This window comes from Talpa occidentalis, unplaced genomic scaffold (assembly GCF_014898055.3).
Source record: "Talpa occidentalis isolate TD23 unplaced genomic scaffold, MPIMG_talOcc4v2.1 talOcc4.2, whole genome shotgun sequence".
NCBI lineage: Eukaryota > Metazoa > Chordata > Mammalia > Eulipotyphla > Talpidae > Talpa > Talpa occidentalis.
The window spans coordinates 3014539-3034918 of NW_023602073.1; the positions used below are offsets into that span (position 1 = coordinate 3014539).

The 20380-nt window shown below is 46.1% G+C and overlaps 2 protein-coding genes across 10 annotated transcripts in view; one reads left to right on the forward strand and one right to left on the reverse strand.

The window, feature by feature from the left end:
• Positions 1-20380, reverse strand: part of LOC119253347 (zinc finger protein 420-like) — a 316892-nt gene that overhangs the window by 270163 nt on the left and 26349 nt on the right. For 3 of the 9 annotated variants that reach the window (XR_008552958.1, XR_008552959.1, XM_054698276.1), the window contains exon 5: positions 5689-5829. Coding sequence is in view for 4 of the 9 variants with exons in the window: in XM_054698276.1 (XP_054554251.1) it covers positions 5689-5829 (141 nt within the window). In the remaining 5 variants the exon portion in view is untranslated. The other 6 variants (XR_008552960.1, XR_008552961.1, XR_008552962.1 and 3 more) reach the window with 6 other exon arrangements.
• The window catches only part of LOC119251621 (zinc finger protein 420-like), a 365165-nt gene that overhangs the window by 191931 nt on the left and 152854 nt on the right, over positions 1-20380 (forward strand). The gene's annotated exons all lie outside the window — the stretch shown is intronic.

Here is a 20380-nt window from a genome sequence, read left to right on the forward strand (position 1 = left end):
CATTTTTGCACACAACACTAATGATAAAGGACTGATCACAAAAATCTGCAAAAAGCTGAGGAGACTCAACAAAAACTAAGAAAATAATCCAGTCAAAAAATGGGCAGAAGAGCTAAAAGGAAACTTCTCTGAAGAGGAAATGCAAATGGCCAACAGGCATATGAAAAAATGTTCAACATCACTTGTCATCAGGGAAATGCAAATCAAAGCTACCATAAGATACCATCTCACACCAGTGAGAATGGCACATATTAAAAAAACTAGCAACAACAAATGTTGGTGAGGATGGGGAGAAAAAGGAACTCTCCTGCACTGCTGGTGGGAGTGCAAACTGGTCCAACCACTATGGAGAGCTGTGTGGAGATTTCTGGACCTACTAAACATAGAGCTTCCATAGGATCCAGCAATTCCACTCCTAGGTATTTACCCAAAGGACACAGAAACATCCATTCCAAAGAGCACCTGCACCCCTATGTTTATAGCAGCACTGTTTACAATAGCTAAGCTTTGGAAACAACCCAAATGCCCAAAAATAGATGACTGGATCAAGAAGATGTGGTACATATACACCATGGAATATCACTCAGCATTCAAAAAAGATAAACACATGCTATTTGCAGCAACATGGATGGCACTGGAAGGGATCATGCTCAGCGAAATAAGCCAGAAAAAAAAAAAAAAATACCGGATGGTCTCACTCATAGCAGGAATCTAGAAAATTTAAATAAGGAACCAGGAAAAAGAATAACTATAAGAAAGTGAAAATCAAAATCAACAAACAACTATGAGCCAGAGACACTCTATGGGGGGTAGGGGGCAGGGAGGGGAGGGACTGGGGTCAAAATAAGGGTATTGCAATTGTATGGGGAATATAAAAATAAAATTTATTTAAAAAAAAGAAAATGATGTAGTCTAAATAATAAGAAATACATTTGAAATTGAAAATTAAATATACTTTTGCATATTCTGATATGCTACTTCTCTTGCCTCATTTGCATGCAAATAATGGTTCAACAGCTATTTTAATTGCTATATTCTCCCAAAAGCAAGGAATTTCAAAATATATGTATTATTTTGTATGGGGAAGAATGTTAATATTCACCAAATAATTACCTAATTTACATAGTGATTAGACTCATCTGCAATAAAGTATTTTTATATACAGAGGAAACATTAGACGTTGTGAAATTTGACAAGTGAAATATCAAGCAAATCTAATAAGTAAAATTATATGCAGCTGAAGACTTCTAGTACATTATTTTTAATATAACTTTATTACTAATGTCAGAATAATAAGTCAAATCCTTAAGCATTCTGTGCATCATATTTGGTAGGTGAGTGGGGGGATTCCTGCCAGAGTCTCCTCATTTGTTTATGGCTAGTTTCTACCACTGCTAAAATACGCTTTTAAAAGCAAAACTGCAAATACTGATCAATCACTGAATAACCAGTTTGATGGCAAATGGCAGTGCGTGATACAAATATTACATTTCTTATAAAACTAGTAGTTCTCTGCCAAAGGCAGCAATTCAACATTTGGCCTTACATGAACAAGTGAAAAAACTTCTGGGAACAAAAGGCTGTAAACATCCCTAGGCCAAGTCCTTTAGTGTGGAGATGTGGCCATTTAAGGCAAGGGCTAACTGGAGGAAAGTCTTTTACTTGACAGTTAAAGATAACAGTTGAATGTCAGAGGTGAGCCAAGCTCCAAGTAGAAGAAAACTCTTCATAAGCCAGAAGGCACCATAGTCGACTCCTGCTAGTTCATTCCTCTTTACTTGGGGCTACTTGGTACGGAAGCTGTCAGAGGACGCATTCGAGAATAAATCGACAGCAGTTTTGTGACTGGCTGAGCTAGCTATAACCATCTTTGGCCATGCCTCTGATAAAATGTTGGTAACTCCTTCCAACTGCAAACAACAATCAGCAATCTTAGAGAGAAAGGAATTTTCCCTTAATTATTAAAGTTAGACGGAAACTAGGCCCAACGGAGCACTAACGTTTATCCCAAGCGCACTCGCAGCGAGTTTTGTATTAAAAAGTCAACTATCTGGGGTTTTATTCCTTCCATTTCTTCATCTACCTACTACACGCGTTGCAGTAGATAAAACTGGAATAAACTTACTAAAATATATTTCATGCTTCTCTAAAAGTCTATTTTCTTTCTATATACACCAGCCTCAAATGAGAATTCTTGTTTTAGACATGGAGCTCAGAGGCCTCGTGGGTGAAACCCCCCAAATACCATGGCTAGGTAGAGAAACCTAAAATGAAGTGCCTCTGGGCACCCGGCAGGGTGGCCTCTTCTCTGCCCCCAAAGGGACCAAGACCCCTGCTGGGCCCTGCATCCTCCTCAACCCGCTCCACTGTCCACCTGCAGCTGCCCCAGCGCTGTCCAGGACACGGTCCACTGTCTTCTGTCCAACCGTCCTCGCGGTTGGCACTTACACATCGTCTTTAACGATTTCTCACTGCAAGACACGGCTGGTGAGTACTGTCACACTCTAAGATTTCATCTGCATTGGAAAGCATCTCCTTAGGTCACTCCCCCCCTGAAAAAGACCGTATCAAGCAGTCTGCACATTCTAAATGCCAGCTCTCTGCAGGAGGATGGCACCATTTCATTCTTGTCCCGGGAAGGAGAGAGGGGATGGATCTCACCGCACCCTGGCCAACATGTCCCTCCAGGCGTGCAGGGCGGGGAGCACCCGGCCCACGAGAACCAAGGACTCGATAAAGGTTCGTTATAGGCAAGAAATATTTCACTCCCCAAGACGCTCAACAGTAAGCAGCCTTGGCTCCGGAGCGCAAATAAGGGAAACACTTAAACAAGCTGAGTTTCGAGGGGGAACAGAGGACTGCAGGAGGGAAGCGAGCAGAACGGCCAGATGCTCGCCGGCACAGGGTCTCTGCGCCACACTGAGATCACAGATTCATGTTAGAGAATACAAATATCATGAGATATAATTTGTGATGTCAGTAGGGGTAGAAATGTTAAAGAGTGGAGTTTTGGTATGCAGCTGAATTTACATGGTTTTCACTTAAGAAAAGACTCTCATAACTTTTCAACACGCTATGGAATCCCCAGGAGAAAAAGACACCGTAAAATTCATGGAAAAGAAATAAAAACAGAGACTGATGTGATGTGTATAAAGGTTGGATGACAATGCTTTACAATGTTTGTAAATAATATTACAAACCAGTATACCTCAATTACCAGCAAAACGTGTGAAAATGGAGGGAAATCACCAACAAGAAAGGAGAGAGCAATTAAAGCATATAAGAAAAGGTCAAAAAATGTACAGTGATGCAGTAGGTTGGAAATGGGGTATAAAATGGCTGAGAATACAGCATCCGCAGTGGCGCAGCGGTTGACTGCTGGGTCGAGAAGTTGCCCGCAGACTCTGCAGCGCCAGTTAGATCTCCAGCCGCCAGCAAGGGTCCCACATGGTGCGCAGACATCTCATGCCGCCCGCTGCTCCCCTCAGCATTGTACTTTCTCAGTCTGCTTATCTGTTCTCCGCTCTGGTTCTGGTGAACTCTCTCACCCTCCCGTGCTTCTGACTGTACCCCGTGCTTGAATAAATAATAAATAAATCTTAAAATTTTAAAAAAATGAAATGACTGAGATAGAGGAATCATTCTTTAATAAAGTTAACGCCTCCTTTTCAGTAATACTTTGGTGTAAATAAAAGTCCACAATACAATGACAAATGTGGCTGAATGAATTAAAAATAACACCAATTCAATCTTACCTATATGACACTCCCACCCGGGAGCAGAGCAGCCCTGTTCCCAACTGCCCAGTCATGGCCCAACCTACATGCCTTCACCAGAGGCAGGGCAGGAAAGGTGGAGCACACGCAGGGGAGCACTGCAGGGCTGTGAGGAAGGAGCAAAGGGTCACACTGAGGATAAAATGGGTGGGCAAGGAGGTGATAGTCTGTTTTTTTTTAAAAAAGATTTATTTATTCAAGCATACAGGAGCTGGGGTACAGGACAGAGGTGTGGGGGAGGGCAGTGAGAGGATATAGCAGACAAACAGGGAACAGTATAGGCAGACTCACGGATATACACTGCCGAGGGACGTAGCAGGACAGTCAGGTCTGCTGCGCCATGTGGGTAGCTCCCTGGCTGCCCGGTGGATGGAACCTGTGCTGCAGAGACTGCAGACAGCCCCATCGGTTGCATCTCAATCCCTGTGCTACCAGGGAGGCTCCGGGAGGTGCTATTCTTGAGTGAAATAAGCCAAAAAGTAAAGACACATATCAGATGGCTTCACTCATCTGTGGAAAATAAATACCCAAAAAACATTTACAGGCAAAATACTTGAATCAAACTTGAACAGGGACATGTGAAGGTAAAGATGACCACCAGAGGGAACAGGGGAAAGGGTGGAGAAGTTAGGGAGGGAGGCAGATGGGGATGGGCCAGGGTGGTCTGGTAGAGGGGGAAACAAGGGGTAGGGCAACACCCATTAGGAGTCTAGGAAAAAACTGGCAACTATTTGAGCAGAAGGCTTTTAATGCCCCACATGTCAATGACAGATCGAGGAGGGAAAATAAGTAAAAGACAAAAAAGTATAAGAAGCATTAAACCAGGGCCTCCCCAGTGGCACAGCGGTTGAGCGCTGGGTTGCGAAGCCGCCCGCGGCCTCTGCGGCGCCGGTTCGATCCCCGGCTGCTCCCTGGACACCGGAGGAGGGTCCCACATGGCGCGCAGACCTCTCCTGCCGCCCGCTGCTCCCCTCAGCGGTGTACTTCCGTCCTTCTGCCTGCTCTGCTCCCCGCTCTGGCTCTGGTGAATTCTCTCACCCTCCCACGCTTCTGACTGTACCCAGTGCTTGTTTAAAAAAAACAAACAAATAAACAAAAAAATAAATAAAACATGCCTCTATTAAAAAAAAAAAAAAAAAGCTTTAAAACAATTATAAAAAACGGAATTTCCCCAAGGTCACACACGGTGTTCTCAAACATGGCAGGAACCTGGGGAAAGCAAAGGCTGGAGAGTGTCACTGGACTGGGGAACAACTTAGGGTGCTGGGAAGCGTCACTAGAAATGCATGCAGACCACACCAAGGAGAAATGCCCAGGAGCAGTGCAAACAACCGCCAGAAAAAAAGACTCTGAAGAGCCTGCTGGACGCCTGGGGTTTGCAGACCCCCTGAGAGAAGAGCAGGGGCAGGGATGTGAGGACGCCCAAGTGGACTCAACGTCACAGGTGCCAAGACTGACGCCTGCATGAAAGTCTCCGAGAGTGGCCTGGGACACAGGATAGGATTTCAGCAACTGCACAGAAGCCTTAAAAATTCAGTTGTCCTTTCAAATGACTCGTGGCTCCTTCACCCCCATCTGCACACGCGTCCTCAGGCCCCATCCTCCTCCCATCCCTCACCCCGCACCTGAGCAGCGCAGAGCTGGGAAGTGTTTGTGTCCAGCGGGGTGAAGAGCCACAGGCCACACCTTCAGCGTCATCAACTGAGACCCAGGTACAGACTCTGCGCTGCGGGAGCACCAGGGCAGAGCCCCATCTCCACGCACGCTGGACATGGGAAGGGCCTGGACCTACGCCACACCTTTCCCTGGGGAGGAATGTGTCCCTGCAGAAAACTGTGTTTCTAATGTGCATGTCCGTGATGAACTCGCATAAAGTCAAGGCACCGCGAGCTGAAGCCAACACGCCACTCACCAGAGATTCGTCCATGGTCGCTGCTCTCACAGACGCGCCAGGGCTCGGGAGCGGCGCTGGGGGGCGCTGGGGTCCAGCACAGAGGACGGAGGCGGCTGCCCGGGTCCGGGAGTCTCCTGGCCAGAGCCCGCCACACGCTGCCTGGAGACACCAGAGAGTCACCGCGTGTGGCAGCGGGTGGCACTTCTAGCAGGGCAGGAAGGGCCCCGAGTCCACGCGCGGCAGAGCCTGGGTGGACGGTTCACCACAACTTAGTAAAAGGTGACACTGCCCACTGCCTGCGCCACGGTCACGCAGGAGCAACCGTCTCAGAGCTGAGGAGTCGCTGCAGAGTGTGGACTCCACTTCCAGCGAGACGACGCCCCGAACGCACTGTTCTGCCAGGACACCCGGCCGAGGCTCCGCGCCCTTCCCTTCCTCCACTCCGGTGAACGCCCCACAGAGCCGAGTCCCCTGGGTGTGCACGTGCAGATGGGAGGCGGGAATGCAGCGGCCAGCAGGACGCCGCCTGGGGGGGAACGCGCAGCGCGCCCGGAAATTCAGTCCACAAGCCCCTAACGCCCCAGGAACTCCCCGCCACAACCCCGCCCTGCAAACCCAGTTTCCCGATATGGTGCCGCCTCCCCCGGCAACCCGCGGGCCTCTCCCTCCCCACCTCGGGTGCGCGAATAGCGCGCCCAGGCGCAGAGAATCTCGCCCAGGTCCCCCCCGCCCCCAGAGAAACGCCGCCGGGCTCTCCCCTCCCTCACTGCCCGGCTTTGGGGGGGATGGGGTCCAGAGGAGTCAGCGCGCATGCGCACAGGCGGACCCGCGCTACCTAAGCCCCCGCCTTGGGGACCCCGGTAGCGTCCGGGGACAGGGCCGGGCGGCCGTGCCGGGGAAACCCCGGAAAGGTCGGGGTGTTCTCGCCAGCGGCCTCCGCCCCCGCCCGCCCCGGCGGGAATCGGCTCCAAAGCGCCCGACTGCACGGGCCGGGGGCGAGCTCGCCCGCGCCCCCCGCTCCCCAAACCGCCCGGCGACTCCGCTCCCCTGAGCCCGGCCTCCTGTGACAAACCCCGCGCTCACCTCAGGGCGCCACAGCGCTCCGGACGCGCCGAAACTTCCGGACCCGCAGATCGCGGAAGCCCCGCCCAGAAACCTCCGCGGGAACCACGGGGGCTCAGACTACATTTCCCACGATGCCCTGCGCAGGCCGTGGTGCCGTCGTTGGGGTGGGGTTGCGGCCGAGCAGTGGGAGGAGTGGAGGTTGAGGAGAACCGGCGGGTGGGCGAGGCCCATGAAAACTGAGGGGCCCAGAACCGGCTCAGGGCTCTGAGGGAAGAGAGCTCAACAGGGCCGCCCGGGGGCTGAAGGGGTTAAGCACCGCGCTGACTCAGAAGGTATCCGCCCCTCCACAGCAGGGAGCGACCCGCAGGGCTGGGCTGACCTCTCCTGTCCTGCCTGCTGCTCCCCTCAGCAGTGTATTCCTCTCTGTCTGCCTGTTCGGCGCCCCACTCTGTCTCTGGTGAACCCTCCCTCCCTCTCTCTCTCTCTCACACACACACCCCCCTTTGGCCTGCACCCCAGCTCTTGTATGAATTAATTTAAAAAACATACATAAGAAGTTCACATATAGTCTAAATAAGACAGTCAGATACCAAGACAGATTTCATCAAAATCAAGATTCAGGTATTTAAGAAGCATCTTGACCTCCTGATATCTGGATCACAGAGTCGGTGTTCAACAGAAAGATGCTGTGCTTAGCTAATGTGAATGCACAAGAAATCCACGCTGTTATGAAAAGCTCACCTGCTCTTTCATCACATGCTTGTGAAGATTTCTTTTGGCAACAACGTCCAATAATATTCATGGCTCCATTATTACCATGAAGACACATGAGGATATTAATAAACCATTAGTGTATTCCCTGAAGGAGAAAATGATGAAATGAGTTGAACTTCAGCATTTTTCTGTGTCTAATTTTTATGCCCACAACGAAGTCCACGACTCCTCTGGGTGATTGAGATCAATCTTTTAAGTCAGCCACAAACAGCATCTCCATTTAGATTTTCTTCATCCATGATACATGCCACCATCATAAATGTACCAAAGCAATTAAGATGTAAAGAAACTCATCAATTGGAGAGGGTCCCCTAGATGTTTGACGCACGAAAGTCAAATACATGACTCCAAGTACATACCAGGAGAAAGCCATAGAGTGAAGTGATTTAGGGCTGAATTATATTCATCAGGTCTCTTCACAATATCTCAAGTATGGTTGATAAAAAAAGAACAAAGAAAATAACTATATAGGGCCCCAAACCTTCGTCTTGAACTCTTTTTTTTTTTTAAATTTATTTATTTTTTATTTATTTATACAAGTACTGGGTACAGTCAGAAGCGCGGGAGGGTGAGAGAATTCACCAGAGCCAGAGCGGGGAGCAGAGCAGGCAGAAGGACCGAAGTACACTGCTGAGGGGAGCAGCGGGCGGCTGGAGAGGTCTGCGCGCCATGTGGGACCCTCCTCCGGTGGCCGGGGAGCAGCCGGGGATCGAACCGGCGCTGCAGAGGCTGAGGGCAGCTTCGCAACCCAGTGCTCAACCGCTGCCACCGGGGAGGCCCAGAACTCTTATTTTTTTAAAGATTGATTTTATCCATTTATGCATACAAGAACAGAGGGGTAGGCCAGAAGTGTAGTGGGTGAGAGGATTCCCCAAAGACAGAGTGCAGAGCAGAACAAGCAGATTGACTGAAACACACTGCTGAGGGGAGCAGCAGGTAAGTCAGGAGAGGTCTGCTGTTTCATGTGGTCAGCTCCCTGGCCAGGGACCAAATAGCGCTGCAGTGGCTGCTGACAGCTTCACAGTGCAGTGACTTAACCCTCTGCACCACCAGGAAGGTCCTCAGACTTTTCAATTATGCTAGTATTTAGTGTTTTCATGTTGGCTTATGCTCCATAACAATTTTCTGACTTAAGGAATGTAAAGTGTTTCTCACTTCCTACTGTATTGAAATATCTTAATATGAATCTAAATTGCATTATAAAGTATTTAATCATATTTTCACTTCTTTCAAGTTTCCAGTATGAAAATCTGGTGGTTTCAAAATTCTTATTTGGACAAACCACTCATCACTTTTCATTCACAGTTTCTCTTGGTTTGCGCTCTCTGATGTTTACGATGATCTGACTTCTGCTTAATCACTTTGACACTTCTGGTTAAAATTCTGGACTTCGGGTTAAAGACACCAAAGTTGGGACCTCTCTGGTGGCACAAGGGGTTAAGACACAACCTATGAAGCTATATGCAGCCACTGCATTATGAGCTGGATTCCCGGTCAGGGAGCTACCCACATGGTGTAGCAGACCCCTCCTGTCTCGCCTGCTGCTCCCCTCAGCAGTGTATTTCAGTCAATCCGCCTGTTCTGCTCCCCACTCTGCCTCTAATGAATCCTCTCACACACACCCACCTCTGGAAGATACCCCAGTTCTTGCATGCATAATAAAATAAATCTTGAAAAAAAGAGACTAAAGAGAAAAAAATTGACTTCACAATTTTAACATTTCTCTCTGATGTGAATTCTCTAATGTAGAGTAACACTTGACTTGCGGTGAAAGGCTTTCTTCACATTTGTAAAGTATCTCCCCAGTATGAATTCTGTGATGTTGACTCAAAGTGATGGATGGTAGAAAGCTTTGCCTACATACTTCACACCTCTAAGGTTTCTCCCCAGTATGAATTCTATGATGTCAAGTAATACATGACTTATTGTTAAAGGCTTTGCGACATCCTTCACAATTGTAAGGTTTCACCTCAGTATGAATTCTGTGATGCTGACTAAGATAGTTAAAGGCTGACAGTTGGTTAAAGGCTTTCCCACATTCCTCACATCTGTAAGGTTTCTCCCCAGTATGAACTCTCCGGTGTCAGGGAAGGTGACACAGCACAGGATGGTGTTACTACAGTCAGGACGCGTGTAGGCTTTTCTCCAACATGAATCCTTAGACGGTTAGTCAGCTGTGGATGCCAATACCAGGCTTTACCACGCTCTTCACACTTGTGAGGTTTCCCTCTCTGATGTTCAGTTCAGTCTTGGGCACCATTTGGTAGTTTTGCCATACCCTTTACAATTGTAGAGTTTCTCATGAAGCGCATGATGCTGGAAACCTATTGAGGACTCCTCAATAGTATCCTGTGTAGATTTTTCATCTTCCTTTCTATTTCTCAGATGTTGACAATGACATGACTAAAAGTTTAAATCTATCCTACATTGACAATGTTTTGAAAAATCATTTGCATTATGGACTAGGGGACTTCCCATATGTTCCCACATTCTTCTCAGAGATTGTGTCTTGTTAAAAATGTCATATGGATCTTTGATAACATAAACATATTTATCTCTACCTGCAACAGACGTAAAATGGGAGTTTCACCCAAACATGGTTTACACGCAGGATCACTTTGCACAGGAATTGTGTTATGGATAATTGTTCCTTCTTGGGAATCTTCATTACAACAACTCTTGTGCCCTTCACATGCCTCTTGACATGTCTGGTCTATCAATAATTGTAAATTCTCAAAGGTGCCGATTCCATCTCCTCCCGGTCCCACAGTTAGCAACAAATCTTCTGTGCCTGACTGTGGCATGGAGACCTGGTTGTCTTGAGAAGACAGGGCAGGAAGACAACGAGGAATAACTACCCCACGCACAGCACTCAAGACAAAATACTTTAAATATTTCAGACATAAAATGAATACCATATAAAGACCCCCAACATGATGTTTGGATAGGTAACATCAGCACAAGACAGCAACACAGGCTTATGCATAGGTAACATCCTTAGGGAAAGGTAAATACATAGCAAATACAGATATAACCCGATAGTCAAAATATTGTTTCTGCTTCAGAATTTGGAAATATGGCACCAAAAAAAAAAAATCATAGATTCATGTTAGAGAATACAAATATCATGAGATATAATTTGTGATGTCAGTAGGGGTAGAAATGTTAAAGAGTGGAGTTTTGGTATGCAGCTGAATTTACATGGTTTTCACTTTAAAAAAGACTGTCACAACTTTTCAACATGCTATGGAATCCCCATGAGAAAAAAGATACCGTGCAATACATGGAAAAAAAATGAAAACAGAGACTGATGTGATGTGTACATAGGTTGGATGACAATGCTTTACAAACCAATATACCTTCATTAGTGGAGGGAAATCACCAACAAGAAAGGAGAGAGGAATTAAAGCATATAAGAAAAGGTCAAAAAATATACTGTGATGCAGTAGGTTGGAAATGGGGTATAAAATGACTGAGAATACTGCATCTGCAGTGGCGCAGCGGTTGAGCGCTGGGCTGCGAAGCTGCCTGCACCCTCTGCAGTGCCAGTTAGATCTCTGGCTGCCGGCAAGGGTACCACATGGTGTGCAGATCTCCAATGCCACCCACTGCTCCCCTCATCAGTGTACTTTGTCAGTCTGATTTTTCTATTTTCCACTCTGGTTCTGGTGAATTCTCTCACCCTCTCCTGCTTCTGACTGTACCCCTTTCAGAAATACTTTGGTATAAATAAAAGTCCACAATACAATGACAAATGTGTCTGAATGAATTAAAAATAACACCAATTCAATCTTACCTATATGACACTCAACATAGCCTTCAGCACATCATGTGTAATGTTAACGATGGAACTACATACTATGAAGACAAATCATGAAAATGGAGCCGTCTTGATCACTCTAATGATATGATCTGAGTCTAAAGCATCACAGAATGAAAAGAATGACCCCAGAAAGTAACAGAAAACTACCTGTATTGAGAAATCATTGTAATATTACCTATACATTAAGACGAGGTCCGAAATGTGTGGCACAAACAAAGACAGAATTCAATGCAGATGAAAACGGTGACATCAAGGAGAGGTTCAAGGCCCAATTGCAATTGGAAAGAAAATAATGTTATAAACTCAGGAATCAAAGTTGACAAACAGGGGTGAAAAATAAATCGAAAAGGAAGATGTGGTACATAGACAGGAAGAAATACTACTGAGCTATGAAAAAGGATACATTTGGCCATGTGCAACAACAACAATGGAATGCTGGGGGAGGATTAGGCTCAGTGAAAAGAATCAGAAGGAGAAAGACTTACTGGTTGAATTCACTCCTATTTGGACTTTGGAAAAACAAGGCAAAGAAACTGACAATGCAAACCAATATAAATTCTAGAAATAAGACTGCAGAATGAGGGTACAAAGAGGGAAGGACAGTGCGTGTGGGTACAAAAGTGGCAGGGGATTCAAAGATTTATGGAGAAGCCCACAATGCACAGCTGGTGGGTGTGGTGGTGACAGACATCTGAGGATAGGAGAATCTATTCCCTGAATCACGAGAGTGAGGTACACCCATGGTTCCTTGATTCCAAAAAAGTAAGCAATACTGAGAAAACATTGCAACAAAGCAAACTCCCCAAAACATGTGATTCAGAAAACAATACTAAGAGGTAAATTTAAAGCATTAAACAATTACACTAGCAATAAGAGAGATCTCAGTTGAGCAACATAACTTCACACCTCTAGGAATTAGAAAAAGAACAATTTTAGCTCTGTATTGGCAGAAAGGAAGACATTTAAAAAAAATAAGAAAAAAAAAAATAGAACATTATGGCCAAAGAGCAGGTGCTTCTCTACGAAAGGAAGTCTGGATTTTGAAAGATCAACAAAATGGACAAAACCTAAGTTCAATTCAGTAAGAAGGAAAGGCAGAGGCCTCAAGTGTCAGAGAGGAGACACCCCCAGGGAGAGCAAGACTAAGACTCCAAGACAAAATAGGAGCATGTCTACAACCCCTGAAACAGAGCTTCCCAGACATTTAGGAGACTTTCCTGTGGACCAGCTGTGTCCTCTGCTGGATTCATTCCACCTACCTAGGAGGAAGACGGGATTTGCACTTCTCTTCACATCCCAGGGCTCCATATTTTTTGCTCCAACAAGATGACCAGCTCGGGCATAGACACAGCAAGACCTGTTTATTAGGACAGGTGATATGAGATGTCCTGAAGATTCTCAAATTCCCAGTACAGTATTGTGCACAGTAGGGGGACAGTATAGAAGGTTCTGGAAAAGAATCACTGCAAATACTTTTCCTGACAGCACCTTTACCACAAATCATTGAAATTTTCACATCCTAAGAACCATTTCTAGGCCTCTGAGTCCTAGCAATGTGATAGAGAAGCTGGGATTTTGCTTGTAGCAATAACGCTTAAGTCACATACTTTTTTGAATGAGCACTCATATAGAGAGCGGGCTGCAGATCATTCTAAGACAGGAGAAATTTAAGCCATGATGAAACATCTTGAGACTTTCCAACAAACCCACACTGTTCTTCTTTAAAATAGGGGCCTAAATGTATCTGACAATTCTGGGCATCCCTGGAGCACATCCACACGCGGTACAGAAAACACTGAGGGCAGACGAGGAAATCTAGAGGGATATTCTCCTCACCCAAGGACACCACATTTCTGTAGGTCTCTAGCATCACGTCCCTGTACAATTTCCACTGCAGCTGGTGCAGGCCCTCCTGCTCCTTGTGTGAGAATTCGATGGCCCTATCTCTGCAGGTCAAGGGTTCTTGAAATCAAAATATACAGTTACTACATGGCCACCAGCAGAACTCTAAATAGGACAGAAGGCGAAAAGAGAGTTTTGAGGTGCCCCATGGTGGCACAAGGGGTTCAGTCTCAGCACTATAAAGCTATGACAACCATTGAAGGACAAGTTTGATCCCTGGACAGGAAACTTACTAACATGGCACAGCAGACCTCTCCTGTCTCATCCACTGCTCCCCTCAGCAGTGTATTTCAGTCAGTCTGCCTGTTCTGCTCCCCACTCTGTCTCTGGTAAATCATCTCACCACCCCAAACCCTCACCTCTGGCCCAAACCTCACCAATTTATGTATAAGTAAATAAAATAAATCTTTAAAAAAAGGGGGAGACCTGGTTCTGAGAAAGAAGAAAGCCCTTATGCAGGGACATCCATGTTTACACAGGAACAGTCTAATGCACCCACTGAGCCCAGAGGATCACATATGCCCACGAAACCACCGTAGACGCTATAATTTCAGTGACTTCAAATCGGACCCAGGGCACATATCTGTACAAGAAGAAGACAGGACAACTGGAAAATTCATAGTAGAAAAGGAGATGAAAGACTGAAAGGAAATTGTAGTTAATGATCAAATACTAAGCAAAGTGACAACAACAAAAACGATCATATTTTTAAAGACTTTTTTTTATTTATGCATACAACAACTGGGGAACAGGACAGAGGTGCGGGAGGTGAGAGGAGTCACCAGAGAGACAAAGTGGGGCGCAGAACAGGCAGACTGACTGAAGGACACTGCTGAGAGGAGCAGCGGATTAGACGGGAGAGGTCTGCTGCGCCATGAAGGCAGCCTCCTGGCCTGCCAGGGATCGAACTCGTGTTGCAGAGGTTGCGGATAGCTTCACAGTGCTGTGCTTAACCTTTGCCCCACCAGGGAGACCCCATTCCCACAGCTTTCATTAGACTCATGTATAAACCAGGTAAAATTCTCTGAGCTTTTAATAAACTTTATCTTTTACGTAACCATTTCCTCAAATACCCACGAAATTACAGACCACAGTTTTCCCTACAGATCTGAGCTAAAATGAATCAGAGAGGACCTGAAATGAATGAGCACAGCAGGTTTTGTAGCCGACAAGAATGGTTTGGTTAAAAAGGGAAAGACACAGGACACAGTACATAATGTTACGTTTCACTTACTAAAAATGGGACCACATACACACTACATGGATGAATGTAGTCTTGTCAATGAACTCAAGATTATTCCAATACTATGAAGGAAACAGAGCTGTGGGTGATACTATGTGCATACTTCAAACCCACTAGGTAGACATACAACATGGAATCCATTATAATAAAAGCTACTGTTTATGAGTGTTATTTCTCAAAAAATTAATTATATAGGTTCAACTACTTTAAAATTTTACTACAATTCAATACATGATAACATTTTTGGTTCATTTCTTTGGAAGTATAAACAAGCTATGAGAGAGAACGTGTGTGAAATGACTGACATTTCCATTGACATTCACACGGAAAGGAATGAAATAACTGTGACTGTACCATTCAAGTGAAAGGAGGTGATGGGGCCTCCCCGGTGGCACAGCAGTTGAGTGCTGGGTTGCGAAGCTGCCCGCAGCCTCTGCAGCGCCAGATGGATCACCGGCTGCTCCCCGGCCACCGGAGGAGGGTCCCACATGGCCCGCAGACCTGTCCTGCTGCCCGCTGCTCCCCTCAGCAGTGTACTTCAGTCCTTCTGCCTGCTCTGCTCCCTGCTCTGGCTCTGGTGAATGCTCTCACCCTCCCGCACTTCTGACTGTACCCAGTGCATGTATAAACAAAACAAACAAACAAACAAACAAATAAAACATGCCTCTATAAAAAAAAAAAAATTCTGGGGCCACTGGTGGCGCAGGGGTGAAGACTCAGCACTATAAAGCTGTTCTCACTACTGCACACACGAGTTCGATCTCTGGCCAGGGAGGTGACCCACATGGCACAGTAGACCTCTCCTGTCTCCCCACTGGGCCCCTCAGCAGTGGATTTTCAGTAGATCCACCTGTTGTGCTCCCCAATCTCACTGTGGAGAATCCTCTCACCCCCTCACACCTCTGGGTTGCACCCCAGTTCCTGCATGCAGAAATAATCTTCCCAAAAAATTCCCTTATTTTGTAAACTGGTGTGTAGACCAGAGGTTCGGGGGTGAGAGGATTCACCAGATACTAAGTGTGGCGACAAACAGGCAGAACCACTGAAATACCTGGGTAACGGGAGCAGCGGGTGACACAGGAGAGGCCTGCTGCGGCCATATGTGGGGCGGCTCCCTAGCTGGGGCTGAAACCCTGGCCAGAGGGGCGATAGCGCTGACACTTAACCCCGAGGCCACCAGGGAGGCCCCGAAAAACCTTCATCATTAATGGTAGGTAAAGACAGCTGCAGACCTCAACCTACAGCCGATAGCACACAGTTCAACTTTTCCTTCTAGAGGAGGACATTTTGGAGGTGAGCAATTCCAGCATCGGGGGGCACCACGAGGCTTAGAGTACTGGACAGAACTTGATGACTAAGTTAGAAAACCCAGAGAGATCATTTACCCACGCAACATGCAGTGTGCCCTGTAGACAGACAGCTACTGTGGACATGAATGGCATCGCCCAGGAACTTAAGAGTACACTAGAAGCAACAGCAACAGGAACAGCGACATCATCACTGCATGAACTTGGGAGAAGAGTGAACCAGGAAACTCCACGCAATTAGGAGTGAAACTGTATGTCAGTTTCCAATGCTCTCAACTGAATGATGTGGTTGAGCTCCCAAGTTTGAATATTTTTTAAGTGATTTTTATTTATTCAAGCATACAAGAACCGGGGTACAGGCCAGATGTCTGGGAGGGTGAGAGGATGCACCAGAGACAGACAGGGAACAGAACAGGCAGACTGACTGAAATACACAGCTGAAATACACGCAGCGGGCGAGACAGGAGAGGTCTGCCGCACCATGGGGCTGCTCCTGGCCGGCCAGGGAATCAAACTCGCACCGCAAAGCCCACGGACAGCTTCACAGCGCTGCGCTCAACCACCTGCGCCACCAGGGGAGGCCTGCCTATCCACTCTTCACATTCATTACATTTCCATCCAGTGTGGAATCTGTCATGCCTAGTGAGGGCTGACTTCCTGAAAAGTTTTCCCACATTCTTCACAATCATAGGGATTTTGTCCAGTGACACCGCTGATGTCTAGTGAGAGCGTGCTTACTGGAAAAAGTTTTCCCACACTCTTGACACTCATAAGACTTCTCTCCAGTGGGACTTCTCTGATGTTTACTGAGGGATAATTTCTGGCGGAAAGTTTTCCACACTCATGAAACTCAAAGGTTTTCTCTCCAGTACGAATTCTCTGATGTGTAATGAGGTGTGGCTTACTAGAAAAAGCTTTCCCACACTCTTCACAATCATAGGGTTTCTCTCCAGTGTGACTTCTCATGTCTAATTAGGTGTGACTTAGTAGAAAAAGCTTTCCCACATCCTTCGCAATCAAAGCGTTTCTCACTAGTGTGACGTCTCTGATGTTCAGTGAGGGATGATTTCCGGTGGAAAGTCTTCCTGCACACCTGACATTCATAAGGCTTCTCTCCACTGTGACTTCTCTGATGGTCACTGAGGGATGATTTCCAATGGAAAGTCTTCCCACACTCTTGACATTCATAAGGCTTCTCTCCAGTGTGAATTCTCTGATGGTCACTGAGGTAAGTCTTACTGGAAAAACCTTTCCCACACCCTTCACATTCGTAGGGTTTCTCTCCAGTGTGACTTCTCTGATGTCTAATGAGGTGTGCCTTAGTAGAAAAAGCTTTCCCACACTCTTTGCAATCATAGCGTTTCTCACCAGTGTGAAGTCTCTGATGTTCAGTGAGTAATGATTTCAGGTGGAAAGTGTTCCTGCACACTTGACACTCATAAGGCTTCTCTCCAGTGTGAATTCTTTGATGGTTACTGAGGGATGATTTCCACTGGAAAGTCATCCTACACTCTTGACATTCATAAGGCTTCTCTCCAGTGTGACTTCTCTGATGGACACTGAGGGATATTTTCCAGTGGAAAGTCTTCCTACACTCTTGACATTCAAAAGGCTTCTCTCCAGTGTGAATTCTCTGATGCTCACTGAGGTAAGACTTACTGGAAAAAGCTTTCCCACACACTTCACATTGATACAGTTTCTCTCCAGTGTGAATTCTCTGATGGTGACTGAGGGATGACTTACTGGAAAAAGCTTTCCCACACCCTTCACATTCATATGGTTTCTCTCCAGTGTGAATTCTCTGATGAGTAATGAGGTGTGACTTACTAGAAAAAGTTTTCCCACACTTTTCACAATAACAGGGTTTCTCTCCAGTGTGACTTCTCTGATGGTTACTGAGGGATGATTTCCACTGGAAAGTCTTCCTACACTCTTGACATTCATAAGGCTTCTCTCCACTGTGAATTCTCTGATGGTCACTGAGGGATGATTTCCAGGAGAAAGTCTTCCCACACTCTTGACATTCATAAGGCTTCTCTCCACTGTGAATTCTCTGATGCTCACTGAGGTAATACTTACTGGAAAAAGCTTTCCCACACCCTTCACAATCATAGGGTTTCTCTCCAGTGTGAATCCTCTGATGTCTAATAAGATGTGCCTTAATAGAAAAAGCTTTCCCACATCCTTCACAACCATAGTGTTTCAAACTAGTGTGACCACTCTGATATTCAATGAGGGATGATTTCCGGTGGAAAGTCTTCCTGCACCCTTGACATTCATAAGGCTTCTCTCCAGTGTGACTTCTCTGATGATGACTGAGGGATGTTTTCCAGTGGAAAGTCTTCCTACACTCTTGACATTCATAAGGCTTCTCTCCAGTGTGAATTCTCTGATGGTTACTGAGGTAAGACTTACTGGAAAAAGCTTTCCCACAGCCTTTACATTCATAGGGTTTCTCTCCATTGTGACTTTGCTGGTGGTAACTGAGGGATGATCTCCAGTGGAAAGTCTTACTACACTCTTGACATTCATAAGGCTTCTCTCCAGTGTGAATTCTCTGATGCTTACTGAGATAAGACTGACTGGTAAAAGCTTTCCCACACTCTTCACATTCATAGCATTTCTCTCCAGTGTGAGTCCTCTCATGTAGAACAAGAACTGACTTACAGGAGAACACTTTCCTGCACACCTGACATTCATAGGGTTTCTCCCTTGTATGAGTTTTCTGATGGACACTAAAAGCAGATTTGTGCCTGAAAGTTTTCTTACATACCAGACACGGGTAGCGCTTCACTCCCGTTTGAGATTGTGGATGTACAGTGCGGGCAGTCTTCCATGAGAAAGTTTTCATGTAATCGTTAGACCCAAACAACTTCACTGCAGTGAGATTTCTCTGGTATCCCCTCTGTAAGGAAATCTCAGAGGTGCCCCCACACTCATCAGGTTGATCGTCTGCTTGTGATTTCTGATGTTCAGTCAGAACAGAGGTTTTAGAGGCCGCTTCACCATATCTCTTATATCCAAAATTATTCTGTCCTAACTGGGTACTCTCATGCGGATAGGTGTGAAATGTGTTGCTGAGACTGGCCCCACTTTCATAACATTCCTGCTGCTCGTGTTCACCATACCTAGGAAGATTCAAATGCACTGGAGTCATCTCCGCAGCTCTCCCCTTTTCATTACAACTGCAGGGAGTCTGTCCTCCTTGGGTTCTGTCTCGGACATCAAAAGGTGCCTCATCACTGGTGTCCCTGCACTCATTGCATTTACGGGCAGCCCCTTCCGGAAAGGCTCCTCTAGGTGAAAATATTGTTTCTTCGCTCAAGACTTTTCCTTGTTCACGAAATTCAAAAGGCTGTTGAAAGTTCTGAATCACCTGGTGATTAAGGTGCTCAGGATACTTGATGGGTTCCCTCATTCTACTAAAGACCTCCTCGTTCTCTCCAGCATGCTCTTCATGAGGCTCACCAGGGATCATCATGGTCCTATGTATAGTAAAGTTCTCAGGCATCATTGCTGAATTGCTTCCATTTCTGATACTATGGTTCACAAAACGAATTGAGTCCAAATTGCTTTTTTCCCATAAGTCAGTTCTCTCGTTGGATGGTATTTTGCTGCTGGCGCTAAGAACTTGCCACACATGTCTGCTCTGATTTGCAGGGCTGTCGTGAGTCAGGTGATCCACAGTATGGACATCTAAAGTGAGAAAAAAGTGACCATGTCTCTAAAAAGGAAGCATTTTGATTGAATACTACTAAGCGGCACAAAAGCTCCTATATTACAACACAATTTACAGGTATTGATTCTGATTCATGATTTTTGCCCGTAGCAAATTATGTGGAGATTAGATTTCTTGGTATTTTGTATTTTAGCATAGAAGATCTGGGGTGTAGGCCAGAGGTGCAGGAGTGGGGGTGTTGTAGGGGACCGTGGAGACAGTGTGTGGAACAGAACAGGTGGACTGACTGAAATACACTGCTGAGGGGAGCAGCGGGTGAGACAGGAGAGGTCTGCTGTGCCAAAGTGGGTGAGCTCCTTCACTGTAGATCAAACTCAGACCATAATAGTGAGAGCTAAGAGACTTAATCCCTAGTCCTCCTGTGAGGCCCCAATTAACAGATTTTCTAATGCCAAACCAGGATAACAAAGCAGTAAAAAAATTTCATCATGGTTTTATAAAATCATAAATAATTGGTAAAAACAGTCCTTTAACTAGAATTGTCGATTTCAACCAGAAGCATTTCACCCAACATAGATCCTACATACTTTCTTTGTTAGACTGACCCTGTGCAGCTCTTGTGGGTACTTTCAGAATAACCAAGCCCTGCAGAGGCCATGGCTTTCCCAGAAACCTGTGGACGGAGAGACCCAGTCATTGCCCAGGCACTTTAAGCAAGAGTTCTGCTGAGTCACAAGGACCCTGCTTCTCCATTTCTTAGTTTTTCTTTCCACCCCGGCCCTGGCCACGACACCTGCAGAGGTTCTCAGAAGCATGTGCTTCCCTCCACGGAAGAGACCTGTCAGTTTTTATTGAAATATCATATCACATAAGGCTCAGAATCCTAACACATGCAGCAAACTCCACCTCATCATTGT